At 51.4% G+C, this 16650-nt stretch overlaps 1 protein-coding gene across 1 annotated transcript in view; it reads left to right on the plus strand.

Annotated features, from left to right (window-relative positions):
• Nucleotides 1–15443, plus strand: part of LOC108548025 (insulin-like receptor) — a 36972-nt gene extending 21529 nt beyond the window's left edge. Inside the window, exons 2-11 of the mRNA XM_017900791.1 lie at nt 1108–1282; nt 1962–2208; nt 9123–9228; nt 10645–12054; nt 12134–12414; nt 12501–12860; nt 12938–13476; nt 13561–14056; nt 14128–14372; nt 14457–15443. Coding sequence (XP_017756280.1) covers nt 1108–1282; nt 1962–2208; nt 9123–9228; nt 10645–12054; nt 12134–12414; nt 12501–12860; nt 12938–13476; nt 13561–14056; nt 14128–14372; nt 14457–15117 — 4520 coding nt within the window. The 3' untranslated portion in view covers nt 15118–15443. The remainder of the gene's footprint in view (nt 1–1107; nt 1283–1961; nt 2209–9122; nt 9229–10644; nt 12055–12133; nt 12415–12500; nt 12861–12937; nt 13477–13560; nt 14057–14127; nt 14373–14456) is intronic.
• Nucleotides 15444–16650: the final 1207 nt, after the last annotated feature.

Raw genomic sequence — 16650 nt, forward strand, 5'->3', positions numbered from 1 at the left:
ACTATCTAGGATTAAATTGTTAATGACAATTAATATATTGTAAAAACTAAATTCCCCCTACTGAAATAGATCTTTACACTACCGTAGCTTTTTCTCACTGATCGTCTTTTGCCTTTTTTCTGGCATTCCTCATCCTATTATCTTCTGCTTATAATTTGTATATTTGTGCATCGACTGCACCATTCTCACAGTCCAAACGACAAAGTGAAACAAAGTAATCTTCTGTTCATACTCTTCAGCATTCTCGAGCATTCGACATCAAGTGCTCACTGGCTGCCACCTGAGCAGAAAGTATAGCAAAATCAGCACCGTATTTAACTTATTAACCTATCTATGGAAGTTGACTCACCTACCAATTACGATACGCGTTCCTCCTTCGCGAACATCTCGAAGAACCAAGCAGGACTATGACTATCCGTGACTGAGACTCCCCTTTTCGTCCTTCTAATTCCCACCCACGAGTTTCGAGTACTCCTGCCAAAGTAATAGCTACATTGGCCATAGCAAAAGGGTGGTTGGAGCGGCGCGTAAGCGGCGACGCGGACGATTAACCGCAGGTGGAAAAGCGACGCCGCGGACACGCCGGTGACAGCGGCGTTACAGCGACGAGAGCAGAGGACGCGAAACGAGTCGAGGCGAGGCGACCGCGTGCCTAGATCGGCCTCGTGTTTATCCCAATGCCAGCCGGCGCGCGTATTTTTAGCCAGCGTTACAGTTGACCGCGACGACTCGACGCTTCGTCACGGTTGTTCCAGCGACGACAATACGCCGGGACCACCGTCTCCGCGCACACGTGCACCCACCGATATCGGAGGGTCTGTCCCACTCCTCGTCAATCTTTTGCATACCGATTCACCCCTCCCTCGCGATCTTCCTGCGCGAAACGAGCGAAAATCGAGATCCAAGTTTGGTCCTGACGAATCGTAATCGGTGCAATCACCTCGGATGGTCCTCGTCGTCTCGTCCTCGAGATCCTTGACTGAACGTTGGCTGTCAATGGTGCAACGAGGACATCCGGGAGCCGATCGATGCGTCGGGACGCCGAATTCGATAGCGTCTGCTAGGTGACCGGGTGGATTAAACGGATTGCACGTTTTTCTGTTGCAGTGTGCCAAAGCATAGACATAAGAAACAGCGTGCGTCATTTCTCAAGACTGAAGGGATGCCGACTAGTCCAAGGCTTCGTACAAATTTTGCTGATCGACAACGCCGAGCCGTCGGAGTATGCCAACGTCTCTTTCCCGGAGCTGAAAGAGATCACCGGATACCTGCTGCTGTATAGGTAATCCCCGAGTTCTCCGGGTCGAGTCCAAGTCCGAGTAAGGGAATTTTCTCGAAGGCACTTGGCTCGGCTCGACGCTTCCGCGAGGAACAAAAAGCTTCCGATGGCCTGGGTCAGCGATCTCTAGCCATTTCTAGACGCGAGATATCTTATTATTTCGAGTATGACTATAGTGGAGCAACGTGGGACATTCTTGGCGCAGTGGAGATGTGCTAACGATCGCTAGAATTTCTCATCGATTGGTAAATTTGGCAGAGCATAGAGTCCCAAAGCTATACGCTGTCGCTGTGAAACGATAATGACGAGGAAGACGTGGAATCGGTGGAGGATTCGGAGAGGTAGAAAATCGGTGGATTAGGCGAGGTCGGGGAGATTAATCATTCGTAAATGGAATTCCGACGAAGGCGACAAGGCCAGCGGAAGCTCCGTTCCTATCCCGACGACTTCCTTCGTCGTCGAGGGTCACTAAACTTCTCGTCGGTTGTACGTCGTTATTATCTCGCCGGTTCCTTCCGCCGACTTCTTCCTTCCACGTCGGTTTCCCCTTTCTGGCTACTTTTTACAAGCGTCGTAAAGTGCGCTGCCGGCGAGCCGGATTTCCCATTCACAACTGCTGCTCTCCTTCCTTCCTGCTCTCTCTTATTCTCATCTCTCTCCGTTTTCTCTGTGCACGCCGTAGGGTAAAAGGGTTGCGAAGCATCGGTCGCCTGTTCCCTAACCTGACCGTGATTCGAGGCCATTCTCTGTTCATCAACTACGCCCTGGTCGCGTTCGAGATGATGAACCTGCAGGAGATCGGGCTGCACCATCTCACAACCATCGTCAGAGGCTCCGTCCGCTTCGAGAAGAACCCCACGCTCTGCTACGTTGACACGATCGACTGGGACCTGATCGCCAAGGCTGGAAAAGGAGAACACGTGATAGCGGTAAGTGATCCACGAATCGGATTTAGACGATAAACAGGTGTGTGACAGAGGATCCCTACCGATTGACGAAAATTGGAGTATAACATGCGTCAGTGGCGGTAAGTGATCCACCAGTCGGACGATTTAGGCACACGATGACAGGTGCGACGGTAAATCCCCTAACTGCGGGGGTCCTCCCCCACGGATGGCGTGTGGTCGGTTTGTTGCAGGTATCCTCGATGTGGCGGCGGTGTTAGAAAGGACGAAATAAAAGGGAAGGGATGGTTTCGTCCTGGGCCTGGTAGTGGACGCATCAGTAAGGCTACCTATTGGAAGGTTTGGAAGTTGTATATATAGGAAACGGAGGATTGTTACCGAGCACTTGCGAGAAAGTCCTCGACCTCCTTCGAGTAGGAATCCATCTATCGGCGAGGGTGAGAACGATGCCGCTACACTAGGTTGTCAAAATTTTCGAAGAATCCAAGCATAGGATGAATCGATCGCGGTAAATGATCCACGATTCAGGCGATTTGAAGGATAGAGCAGGTACGACGGTAGATCCTACGGTTGACAGAATTCTGGAAAAATCGAAGCATAGGAGATCTGTCAATCGCGGTAAGTGATCTATAATACGGACGATTTAGACGATAAAGCAAATAGGATGGGAAATCTTACGGTTGACGAAATTCTGGAAAAATTGGAACCTAGGGTGTATCGATCGTGGTAAATGATCTACGATTCGGACGACTTCGACTATAGAGCAGATACGTCGGTAGACCCTACGGTTGACAGAATTCTGGAAAAATCGGAAGCATAGGACATGTCGACGGCGGTAAGTGATCTACGAATCGGACGATTTAGACGATAGCAAGTGCAACGACAGATCCCACGATAAAATCAGCGAATAGGAGAACGCTGCGCATGGACGGGACGCGTACCATTTAAAGCTTGGCACGGGAATTCCATCTTGTATGGCAAGAAGTCGGAATAGCGGGTAATGGCCGCGCCTTCTGGCCTGTGGGCCAAGTCGACATCGTCTTGGCATAAATTTGACGATCCACCGAAGCACCGGGGGCATTATTCCGGCGTGGAGCAACGAACCGTTCCGTTGGCAGCCCTCGCGTCTGTAAACAATTCCATTTGGCCGCTAATAAATAATCGTTAGCACGCGTAGCCGTTCGCTTCGGCTCGACACGTCCGACGTTGGAACGCGCGCGCTCCCGGATGCTATTTTCTTCCATCCCGAGTCCCTTTGTTCCAGCGTCCGCCGCGACTCGCGCGAGTTCCGCGGAACGAGATCCTCGCGGAACGCCCGACTTCAATTGCCCATGCCTGAACGCTCCTCCGTGATTATGTTGCCCGATGGAGGGCAATAATGTTGCCCGGTTCCAGCGTAAATCAGGGAATCTCTCTGCTGGCACAGCTCGCGACCAACTATTTCTGGCGTAGACCGACCGACTGTCCTCTCCGTCTGCGGGGTAATAATATCGTCATCTCGTCCGCGAAGAGGTGAACCGAGTCGTTCTCAACGCTCCACGAACAGCGATCCAGCTCATCGCAGAGTCGACCATCATCGCTACGTTTTCCAAACGATTACGTCTAGAAATAAACGCCAACCGTACGAACACGCAGCAGCTGTCAAACTCGCTGCGTCTCGGAGGATCGAGGAGGATCGGGGATCGATTTGACGATGTTACGAAGATCCACGTACCACGTTTCTTAAACCCACATCGTTTCGATGTCGCTATGGACCACGGTTCGCCGCGTATACCACCCTCCTGTCAACCCTCTGCCAGCCCTACGCGGGCCCATCGGGGTGCTCGAACCCGGTGGCCATCGTTAATTCGCGTTGAATGCGGAACAAACGCGTGGATTCGTGCGAGTGGCAAACTAGCGAATCACCTCGTGGCGACGCGCATCGGTCCACCCTCCCGGCGTCCCTTCTTCCCGAGTCACGCGTTTTTCGCTCGGGCTGCACGGAACGGAACGGATCGCAATCGCGAGTTTCGCGGCCGAAAAACGCGATTGGGAGAGCGACGTAACGCGGAATCGCAGCCAGTCCACTCCAGCGAGCACTCGTTAATTTCCGAACTGAAACACGCGGCCCTCGAGCGCGTCGCGCTGCCTCGTTATCGGCCGTGACTCGCGTCAGACACGCACGTACCTCGATATCAGCTACCCGCGTCGAGTTCCCGCTCTACGGGCCGTGATTTGCCCACGATTCTCGTGTATTTTGGACTTGGTTTAGGTTAAGTCTTGGTCGATGACTGGAAGTATCGGAAGCCGGGATCGCGAGAGATCGGGAGGAGATGGATCGACCCTCAAATACGCTCTGATCTCGGCGAGATGCGATTTCTATTTTCTATTGTCATTCCTGTCACGAGCATATAAAGGGGGGTTAATAGTCAGGAGAACGAGCAGAACTGCAAAGAAAGAAAAATTATGTAGGAAGTCATTGCCTACAGGCGGTCATCGTCTAGTTGACAGTATCCTGGGGTCAAGTATAAATGTAGAGTGCACGGGACCAAGGCGTTTCTCGAGAACACTGTGCAAGACAGTATTAGGAACGCATGGGGAAAATTTGGACGACTGATAGTCCGATATGTGTGCGTATCTCGTCAGTGAAGGAGGGGATTTAGACTCCAGGGACAGGAGATCAGCGCCTAGTTGACACTATCCTGCGAGCAAGTATAAATGTAGAGTACATGGGACCACGACGTTTCTCCGTTTCTGGAGAATCATGTGCAAGACAGTATTAGGAATGCATGGGGAAAATTTGGACGACTGATAATCCGACATGTATGCATATCTCGTTAGCGAACGAGGGGATTTAGAGTCGAGCGACAGGAGATCAGCGCCTAGTTGACACTATCCTGCGAGCAAGTATAAATGTAGAGTACACGGGACCAAGACGTTTCTCCGTTTCTGGAGAATCATGTGCAAGACAGTATTAGGAATGCATGGGGAAAATTTGGACGACTGATAATCCGACATGTATGCATATCTCGTTAGCGAACGAGGGGATTTAGAGTCGAGCGACAGGAGATCAGCGCCTAATTGACACTATCCTGCGGTCAAGTATAAATGTAGAGTGCACGGGACCAAGGCGTTTCTCGAGAACACTGTGCAAGACAGTATTAGGAATACATGGGGAAAATTTGGACGACTGATAGTTTGATATATGTTTATATCTCGTTAGTGTACGAGGGGATTTAGACTCGAGCGACGGAAGATCAGCTCCTAGTTGACACTATCCTGCGGTCAAGTATAAATGTAGAGTGCACGGGACCAAGGCGTTTCTCTGCTTTTGGAAGACAGTGTGCAAGACAATTCTAAGAATGCGTGGGGAAAATTTTGGGAACTGATAGTTCGATATGTATGCGTATCTCGTCACTGAACGAGGGGACTTAAACTCGAGCGAGCAGCGTAACGTACAGATGCTAGCACGGTTACAAGAATAAACTACCTTTACATTTTTTAATCGTACCTGTTCCGTTGGCTACGAAACACTCTAAAAAAGATTCGCGGAACCGAGCTGCGTTTCGTCATCGGAAAACCCCGAGCCTGGAGGAGTTAATGGAATACACGCCGCTCTACTTTGGCTTGGTTGGGAAATTTCGATTCGCCGATCGCGAAGGCGTGCCGCGCGTCGATGAGCACGCGCGAGAAGAGTATTGAGGAGGGCGTGCACGCGGATCAGGAGATGCGGAAAATCCGACGCTAATTGCCACGCGATACGTTCTGAATTATTCCTCCGGCGTGCAACGGGTGCCGGAAAGAGGAGGGTGCCGAGGGGTGGGTGGCGAGTGGATTTAATAAAAAGGGCGGGCCGACGACCGGCCGGCCCGAGTGGACGACGACCCTTTTTAATCGGCAACTTTTATTTAAATTTTCATTGTTCGCTAATGGAAATGCAACGCATCGCGCCGTTTCGGCCGCGGCCAAGCGTGTGCATCGGGGTTCTTTATTGATTTCCCCGACGCTCACGCGTCGTATATTACGAGTCGCGTGCGAGTCGCTTCCGCGAGATAAATCCGTCTCTCGCATCTTTTTCTCTCTTTCACTTGGGGCGAGTTCGCGATTTTGGAAACAATTATCTGTCTCGCGTCGTTTGGTCACGCCACTGTGGAAGGATTCGATATAGGGTCAGTCGTTTTACGAAGAATGGGTGCGAAATATGAGATCCATGAAGAGGAAGAATCTCTTTCTTTGATTCGACGAGATATCTATGATTTTGGAACCAATTATCTATCACGTGTCGGTATATTACACCACTGTGGGAGGATTCAATATGGAGGCAGTCGTTTTCCGAAAAATGGATGTGAAATATGAGATCCACGAAGAGGGAGAATCTCCTTTCTTTTGTTCGACGAGTCGTCTATAATTTTGGGATCAATTATGTTTCGCGTCGTTGGATTACGCCACTGTGGGAGAATTCGATATAGAGGCAGTCGTTTTCCGAAGAATGGTTGCGAAATATGAGATCCATGAAGGGAGAGAATCTCTTCCATTGACTGGACGAATTGTCTATGATTTTGGGACCAATTATCTATCTGTCTATCACGCGTTGTTCGATTACACCGCTGTAGGAAAATTCGAAATGAGTTAATTAGCTCCTTTTCGACGTACGAAATACGGGACTCACGAAGAATGAGAATTTCTTTATTAGATTCATCGAGTTGTTCGCAATTTTGGGACTAATTATCTACCTCATATTATTCAATCACGCCACTGTGCGAGAATTTGAAATAGGTCTGTTTTATATGCAAACCATGGAAACCATGAATTACGAAGAAAATCCTTTTCTTTGACTCGACGAGATATTTGCACGACAATCGATACTCGAAACAATAAAAAATTAGGCGTTTACTGCCTCACTTCTTTATTCTTCCTTAGTCTACGTACAATATGTAAAATATTCAACTACATTACGAAAAGCATCTAAAGAGAACCAGCTAATTAGTCAGCATACTCGGTCTCGTTGCGGCATGAAGTCTCCCGACGTGGTAGTAAAACGAATTAATATGCTACAAAAGTTTATAAACGTGCATACATTCCTCTATAACTGTTTCGACGTGACACGAAAGAAGCGTGATGGCGTTGCGTGGCACTTTTCACTCGAATTTCCACAAAAGCCTGTGGCACTGAAACGGTTAAACCCTCGCGTGGAAATTTAATTATCAACGTGTGTACATTAAAAAGAGAATTAATTTCAGTTACCCATTATACGTCTCTTTCGTTCGCGCTAAAATCCCACAAAAATTTCTGCGTTTTCACAAATTTCACACAGAGGTTCCAATATTATTTACCCTTAAATTTCGCCCCAATCTTATCACCCGATTCGTTCAACAACGATACAAATCGTTTCTCTCGAACACACACTCTCTAGATGAAAAATTTAATTTTTATTTCATCGTCTCTCAAATATTGCTTTCCTCGTCGCAAAAATCCCCGTTATCAGTGGGCATGAGGGGTGCAGATGGCGAATAAACGGTCGGTCGAATGGCGTGGTTCATTCACTGCGCGAAAAGCATACTACGCCGCGAGTTTGTTTTGTTGATCTTCGTAACCCCAGAGAATTCCGATAAATATCTGATTTCTCGAGTGCGGCCGATAGGACACGCTGGCTTGTCGCGGGAACGGGTCGCGAGGGTGATCGATGGAACGTGACCGGGTCAGAGGGTTAATTAGTTTCCGGCTGGCGCGCTAAAAAATTCGAGCGTGTCGAGGGTCGAGGGTCGAGGGTTCGTCGCCAAGTTTAGAGCTTTCAGCCAGGCGAGATCCTCGAGGGCAGCGTTCGTCGCATTGTTCGATCGCCGGGGCAAATATTTCCACTGACGAATTCGGATTTTCGCAATTTTTTACCGTTCCAATTCGGCTCTTCCTGTATTTCATTTAACAACGACGTCGTTCGTCTTCGTCGTATCGTCTTCCTCCTCTCGGACGCAGATGCGTTTCCGGTTGATAGGATGGGCGTTAAAATACACGGAAAAAAGGAGAGACGAGAGGAGAATTTTGATACAACCTCGAGGATAAAAGAGGAAACACAAATTGGCTAGATCAGCCACGCGTTTCGCTATCGTTCAACGTCCATTGACCATTTTCCACAATTTAGTCAGCCGTTCCTCGACTTCCGCTTTAGCGCCGGAACTATTCCGATACGACTGGAACACCGCGCGAAATATTGTTTCGACTGTATCCACGTTTTTCCCTTTTTTTTTTCCTGTTCGAAAATTTCGCTCGTTTCCTCTGTTGCTTTGTCGCGGGATTACGCTCGCGGCGCGAGGACCGGAAGCTAGCGCCCGCGCGCGCTAGGTATTTTACAGCGGTGTAAACTACGTAACGGGGTGCCGGTGAGATCGACGAGGCAAGCGGGGAAAAAGGAAGAAATATGAAAATATAAAGAACTTCGTGGCCGATGAACGTTCGCGTCGGCAAAGGAACGCGAGAAACGCGTTTCATCGGGAGATTTCGAGCTCAGAGGACGAAGCCCGGCGCAACGCTGGAACAAAAGCCACGCACGTACAGGCGTATCGCGTTTCCAGAGGTGTATGAAAATAAAAGTTTCGGTAAGGCCGGAAAATAGTAGGACGGCGATAAAAATAAATAATAGAAGGCGCCAGACGTATCGATCCGACCTCTTGCGCTCTACAGCCTCCGCGGAAGTTGAGGAATTCTCTTGGCCGGCGTGCACCTAACAACGAGGTAAACTCGCCCCTTTGTTCGCCATTTTCGTCGCTCCACTACCACGCGTTGGTGGCCACCCCTAACGAACACACGTGTGCCAGCAATCGCTTCGCGTTCGTACGTCCGCGTCGTACGACACCCCTGTGTCAAGATCATCGGGGCAAACGAGGATCGAATTATGATCTTAAGTTTAACCTTAATAATCCAGTTTGATTTTAGTCTTGATCTCGCTCGTTTTCTGTTCACAGGCGAATAATCGGAAGAACGGATGCCCGGTGTGCGAGAAGCGCTGCCCGCAGAGGTCGACCAAATCGGACGAATACCTGTGCTGGAACCAGCAACACTGCCAACGAAGTAACTCTCGTTTAACTCTTTGTCCTACGATTTAACATTCAACAGCGTGGCCCAAAACGTAAACAGAACTGTCGAGCCTTCGAGCCATTCCGCGGCTCGGCAAATCTGTCTTAAGTTGTACCCACTTTTCTAATATATTTAAGAAAATATATTATCGATGTATCTTTGAAGTGGGGCACATCGACATGTCATGGGCGTGACACGTGGTGTCTACCTTTGGCCCGGCCGACGTACCACGTACCAGGCCCGTGATAGTCAGTTTCGACCCGACCGATGTACCACGTGCCAGGCTCGTGATAGTTACTTTTGACCCGACCGATGTACCACGTGCCAGGCTCGTGATAATCAGTTTCGACCCAAAAGCCTGACCACGAGCCTCACACGTGGTTGTAGGTCAAAGCACGATTTTACCTATTCTTTACGCGAAAACCGGTTTAACGTCGAACGAACCACGCACCCCCGTTGTTATTGTCCACTCCGGGAGCTCGTCGGTTCTCGCGTTCCGCCTGTGACAAAGTTGCGAATTTCCCGGAACGACGTCGGCCGATGTCCAACGCGAGGCTCGCTGACGTCGCAGGGGAAATTGCGGATCTCTCGGTGGGACCCGGTCGTTCGACGCGAAGATAAAAGGACACGCGCTGGCTATCTTGGGCGGCCGCGGCTCCCACGCGCGGCGACCAGCTCTCGATCGTTCCTTCCTTCCGAAATTATCCGATTATTCGTTGGCCTTGCGGAAAATGGAGTCTGTCTGGTGGCGAGGAGGAAAGGGGCGGCGAGAAATTGGCGGCGGCGCGACACGCCGGCCACCGTAGGCGGCTCACCCGTGGGCGCTACGACTCTAAATTACACCCAACGGACCTTTGCGCGGGCAAAAACTGACGGGAGTGCGTTAAATGTCGCCGTGCTAGCGACCGCGAGTCGCTTGAACTTTCGAAAGAACGCGGGTAATCGTTCGGCTCAGAGAGTCGTTCGAAAGTCTCTAGCTTCGGTCTGACCGAAGGGTTCGGACACGTTTGGTTCCCGCGGGTTCGAGATCTTTATTGGACAACTCGATTGCGTTTACGGTGGCTATCGATCGCGACGCGTTCGTTACCGAGCAAGCGCCCCCTTCCGCACAAATTACAGTAAAAGTCGAAGGGAAAGTCGCCAGGGGTCCTCGCGAGGAACGTGACGGGACTACGTCACGACGGCGAGGCGACACGCGCGAAGCTGTTTACCCGGAACACAGCAGCCACCCGATCGTTTTCCTACACGTGCACCCCTGAAATCCCGGCGTCGCGCGCCATTTTGTTCGGTCTTTGTCGATATCAAAAATTCGCGATGACTCGCGACTTCTGATCCGAAGGTTAAATCGGTACCCCGTGGTTTTCGACGAACTCCCTGTGTCTTATCCGTCACCTGATTTTCTTCTTTCAGTCTGCGACCGAAAGTGCGAGAACAACGCCTGCTACGAATCGGAACTGGAGAGATGCTGCCATCCGTCGTGCCTGGGGACCTGCACCGGGCCGACTAACCGTGACTGCGCGGTGTGCAAGGACCTGGCAACGGACGGCTTTGAGTGCAGAGAGCGATGTCCGAACGGCACCTTGGAGTTCATGAACCATCGATGCATCGACGAGGAGAGGTGCCTGCGGATGGAGAAGCCGCGAGAGGTGTTCTACGTGTCCAACTATCCGCACAAGCCATTCAACGGGAGCTGCATAATGGAGTGCCCGCCAGGTTACATGGACGAGGAATCGAACGGCAAGATCTCGTGCAAGAAGTGCGAGGGACGATGTCAGAAGGAATGCGCCGGGACGAACGTGGACAGCATCGCCTCGGCTCAGAAACTCCGCGGATGCACGCACATCACGGGTAGCCTGGAGATTCAGATACGAGGCGGCAAGAACATCGTGAAGGAGCTGGAGGACAGCCTGAGTGCCATAGAGGAGATCGACGGCTACCTGAAGATCGTGCGCAGCTTCCCGCTGATCTCTCTCAACTTCCTCAAGAACCTGCGCATCATCCGTGGCAACGACATCGACAACTCCAAGTACTCTCTGCTGGTGATGGATAACCAGAACCTGCAGGAGCTCTGGGACTGGAGCTTGCACAAGGACATCAAGATCCAGTCAAGGGACGGACCTGGGAAGATCTTCTTCCATCTGAACCCGAAGCTGTGCCTCTACAAAATCGAGATGCTGCGAAAGAAGGCTGGCTTGGGACCGTTCACGGACTACGAGGTGGCGCCGAACAGCAACGGCGACAAGGTCGCCTGTAACGTGACCGAGCTGAAGACCAGGGTGGGCAAGAAGTCTCCGTGGGGCGCGGTGATCGAATGGGAGCCGTTCGTCCATCACGACGCGAGGTCTCTCCTAGGCTACGTGGTGTACTTCATCGAGGCACCGAACAAGAACGTGACGATGTACGACGGCAGAGACGCCTGCGGTGGCGACGGCTGGAAGGTGGACGACGTCTCCGCGAGCACCAACACCACCCAGGTGGAGAGCGGCGGCAAGTTCGGGACCGGCCGACAGGAGAAGAACGTGCACACGCACTACTTGTCTCAGCTGAAGCCCTACACGCAGTACGCTTATTACGTGAAGACTTACACGATTGCGACGGAGAGGTCCGGCGCGCAGAGCAATTTAACGTACTTCAGAACGATGCCGGAAGCACCCAGCGCGCCCAGGTCTCTTACCACTCGAAGTAACTCGAGCAGCGAGCTGATCATGTCCTGGCTGCCTCCTCTTCACAAGAACGGAAACCTCACGTACTATCGGATCTATGGCCGATGGGAGCGGGATGACGCCAACTTCATCGATCAGAGGAACTACTGCGAGGAACGTAAGTAGACCGATCTCTTCTTTCTTTCCATCACCCCTGTCTCGTCGAGACTTTCAAATGACACGCGTGTATCTATCAGCCATGCTGCTGCCGGACAAGAAAGCCATCTCGATCGCGGAGGAGGAGAGGAAGCGGATCGAAGAGGAGAAGGAGCAGATGATGCCCGAGACCGGGACTTGCGATTGCGCTGATCGGGAAACGGACCAGTCCCTGCGAGAGAAGGAAGCATCCAGCGCGATCGCTTTCGAGGACGCTTTGCACAACCAGGTGTACGTGAAGCGGAAACCGAGGAGAAAACGCGACGTCTCGGACATGTCGTTCGGCTCGTCCAGGAAGACCAAGGCAGCGGACCGAGATCAGGTAACAAAGCGGCGCTCGAAATCTTTTCGTAAGTTCGTTTAAGCTTCGCTCTCTTCGACTATCGTCGCTTTCTCGTGTACGCACAGCCTATGGAGAAGATCGAGAACGGAGTGTACACGGCGTTCGAGCAGATGGTACCCAGCACGAACCTCTCCTTCGTGATGAAGAACCTGCACCACTTCGCGGCGTATAACATCGAGGTACAGGCGTGCAGGGCGACAGAGATGAACGACACGTACAAGAACTGCTCCACCAAGAGTATGAGGACGTTCCGAACGTTGCGACTGGAAAGCGCGGACAACATTCCTCCGAACAGCTTCAAGATAAGCATATCCGGCGAGAACAACAGCCTCACCATGGTCACGCTCCAGTGGGACGAGCCATCGGAACCCAACGGTCTGATCATCACCTACCAGATCGAGTACAAGAGGGTCGACATACAGAACGTGAGTGAAATCGCGTTGACGAATTTTCAGCAGCGATCAACTCGCGTCGCGTGAACGAGGGATCACTCTGTTTTCAGTATAAACCGACCGTGGTGTGCACCACGAGGCTGGATTTCGCGCAGGCGGGCAACAGGTACGTTCTCAAAGAGCTCCCCGCTGGTAACTACTCCGTCAAAGTCCGAGCGACCAGTCTAGCTGGATACGGTGCCTATACGAATGTCAAGTACTTCTACATCGAGGAACGGTACACGATCATCACCTTTTGGGTAGTGTTCTGGTTGCTGTTTTGCGTATTCATCGCGATCGCCAGCTTGATCTCGTTCTACGTCTGCAAACGGAAGTTACTGAGGAACGCGCCGAACGTGTCTACGCTGATCGCTACCGTGAACCCGGAGTACGTGAGCACGCCGTACGTACTGGACGAGTGGGAGGTGCCCAGGGAGAAGATCGAAATGCTCAGGTCGCTGGGAACCGGTACATTCGGCATGGTGTACGAAGGAATAGCCAAGGACATCGTGAAGGGCAAGCCGGAAGTACGATGCGCGGTGAAAACGGTGAACAAGGACGCCACTGACCGGGAACGAATCGAGTTCCTCAACGAGGCATCCGTGATGAAGTAAGAACAAAATCTATCGATCGAGTAATTGCGTGGTGGAATGTTGCGCGCGTTCTACGGATTATCCGAAACTTCTTCTCGCAGGGGTTTCGACGCTCACCACGTGGTCAAGCTCCTCGGCGTGGTGACTCGTGGTCAACCCACCTTGGTTATCATGGAATTGATGGTAAATGGAGATCTGAAGCGGTACCTGAGAAGCCACAGACCCGACACTTGCGAGAGCCTGACCAACGTGTCGCCAAAGTTGGACCGGATACTTCAGATGGCGATCGAAATCGCTGACGGGATGGCGTATCTCTCGACCAAGAAGTTTGTTCATAGAGACCTGGCTGCTAGGAATTGCATGGTCGCGGAAGATTTAACCGTGAAAGTGGGAGATTTCGGAATGACCAGGGACATCTACGAGAGGGACTATTATCGGAAGGGTAGCAAGGGCCTGTTACCTGTCAGGTGGATGGCTCCGGAGAGCCTGAAGGACGGCGTGTTCAGCAGCTATTCCGACGTTTGGAGCTATGGAGTGGTGTTGTGGGAAATGGTGACCTTCGCATCGCAGCCTTATCAGGGTCTATCGAACGAGCAGGTACGCGTACTTTCTTCGCCGAGATCCTCGTGGCAAATTGCAGCGATCTTGTCTTACCCCTATTCCCGCAGGTATTACGGTACGTGATCGACGGAGGAGTTATGGAACGACCAGAAAATTGCCCAGAGTTGTTGTACGAACTGATGAAGCGTACCTGGAGGCACAAAGCAACGAGGAGACCTACGTTTATGGACATCGCGACCATGTTGTTGAAGCACATCGATTCGGAGAGTTTCCAGGACGTGAGTTTTTATCACAGTCTGGAGGGTGTAGAAGCCAGGAATCAAAATAGGTCCAACTCGCCGCAGATTGACAAGTGAGCATAGCATATCTTTTCCGACGTCAGGGTAACGACACGGCTAATGCTAGTTTCTAACGCAACGATTCGATTCGCGCGCAGGCACCTGGAATTGTCCTCCTTGCAAGATCTGCAAGAGGAGGAAGCAGAGGGTGAAGAAGATTCCCCGTTACGGCAGGATTTCGGCGACTTTGCGCCTAGTTTCGAGCCTAGCAGTATTAAAAACAGTTTCAGTCCCCGTTACAGGATGGACTCTTACGGCGAGAACTCCAAGGCGACCTCAAACTGTCACGACATGAACTCCTCGAACGTGCCGTTGAAGGCCGGATTCGACGATTTCGACGGCGTTTCCGCCGACTCGGTCGCCTCTGGCAAGGACGCGTTGAACCTACCGTTCGTCGAGGACAGTTTGAAGTCCGTGAAGAGTTCGCCCTTCATAAACGCGAAAAGCGCCTCTAGAAGCAACCTGAGTCAGCTGTCGATCAGCAACAAGTCAGGAAGTCCGAAGAACCCCAGTAAACGCAGTTTCCTCAGCAGTCCGAACTCGTCCAAGCTGGCGAATCCGGACTACGAGAACGGTAGTCCGGAGATCCTGGCGGTTGCCGAGAAGCGGGAAACGGTACCGCTGCGGGTCGACTTCCCGTCCATAGACGCCATCGATATCGACAACGGTATGGAGAAGAAGGAAACGCTGTCGCCAGTGGAGTACGTGAACAAGCCGGAAACCTTGAACAACGGTTACATCGGCAGCACGACCACGTAGTGTTAACGCGGTCGCACCCGGTACTCGTCGTTGCTAGGTCGTCACGACGACACGGGTGCGTTTGGATCCACTCGCAGCGATCCAAGATGGCGTGCATGGACTGGTGGAGTCAGTCTTTGAACGTGGCGCCTGCGAACGCTTTATCACGGCAACGAGCGGTCCACCAGGGAGATATTATTCCGGCTGATGTGACACAGACCTATTTTGCAACCGAACGAACGTTCGCAAGGGGCAGTGTCTGTGAAACAATTAGGCGAGTTTCGCCGGACTCGCGATCAAACGTTCCAATAACCCCGTGACTCGTGCGTTCTTCACGCACTAGGATAGCGCGCCATTGACGCAGTCGAAACGAAAGGTTCCAAATCGTAAGTCGTATTTTAAGTCTCTGGACGCGATCGAACGCGCGTCCTCCTCGACGTTGACGAATTATTTTCGTAGAAACGTGAACGTCCCTCGATTTCGTCTCTCTAAGTATATATCTCCTATATTACGTTCGTAAGGTACATCGACTCTTTTTTTTCTCTCTCTCTCTCTCTCTCTCTCTCTCTTTTTCTTTTATCCTCGCGCATCCGCTTGTTACAGCAGACACTGCCTTTTCACGCCGAAAGTAAGAGATCGACAATGTTTTCCGATGAAACGGAGAAAAGCGACAGAAACGAAACGAGCGTAACCTCTACCGGCCTGACGCGTATGGCCGAAATACGGCTAAACGCGGGATCGCGTCGAAGATTCAGGTTAACGATTCGCGCATATATATACATACAGACAGACACAGACACACACACGCGCGCCTGTATGTATATATATATTCCGTTAATGCGCTTTTCTTCGTTCGAACTCATCGTACGGTGAAGAGAACATTGGCTTCCTTTCGTTGACCGCGTTTACGAATCAAAGTGGCAATTAGGCGAGCCAGCCGATCGGATACGGCGGTTTTATATTTTACAAAGAATAGACGCGAATGGACGCGTTTAATTGCCATTTTGCACAACTCTAGGCTTTTTCGAATGCCATTATTATCGTAGGTTAGGTAGTTCGACGACGGTCGGAGAGGGAATATACGAGGAGACAGATCGGCCCGTTGCGAGAAGTATCGAATCACGGATCGTCATTGGCACTTACGCACGGGGCCGAGCTTCTCAAACGCGAACCTCTCCATTCGCCATCTATCCTCGTTCTCGTTTCTCGCATATCCAAAGACGATCCAAGTCGATCCAAGACGATTCAAGATAACCCCCACCCCCCACACACACGCGCGTCTCACCTCGTATATTCATTCTCTGCGATTTCCTCGGGATGACCGCGCGAGAAACCTCGTCCAGTTTTCGTGGCTCGATTCATTCGTTCGAGGGAAATCGCGATTCTCAGACAGGAATCCTCGAAATCGTGCAATAGAAGAATCGCTCGCGGCGATTGCATCCGCGACCCGCCGTTCTCTCTCGATTGGTGCTAACGCGAGCGTGTCGAAAAACGGCCATTAACGGACGAAGAGTTTCTCGGGCCATCAAGGTTAAGGGAAAAAGAAATCGGACG

Source organism: Eufriesea mexicana, unplaced genomic scaffold (assembly GCF_001483705.2).
Source record: "Eufriesea mexicana isolate 0111107269 unplaced genomic scaffold, ASM148370v2 scaffold1358, whole genome shotgun sequence".
Lineage (NCBI taxonomy): Eukaryota > Metazoa > Arthropoda > Insecta > Hymenoptera > Apidae > Eufriesea > Eufriesea mexicana.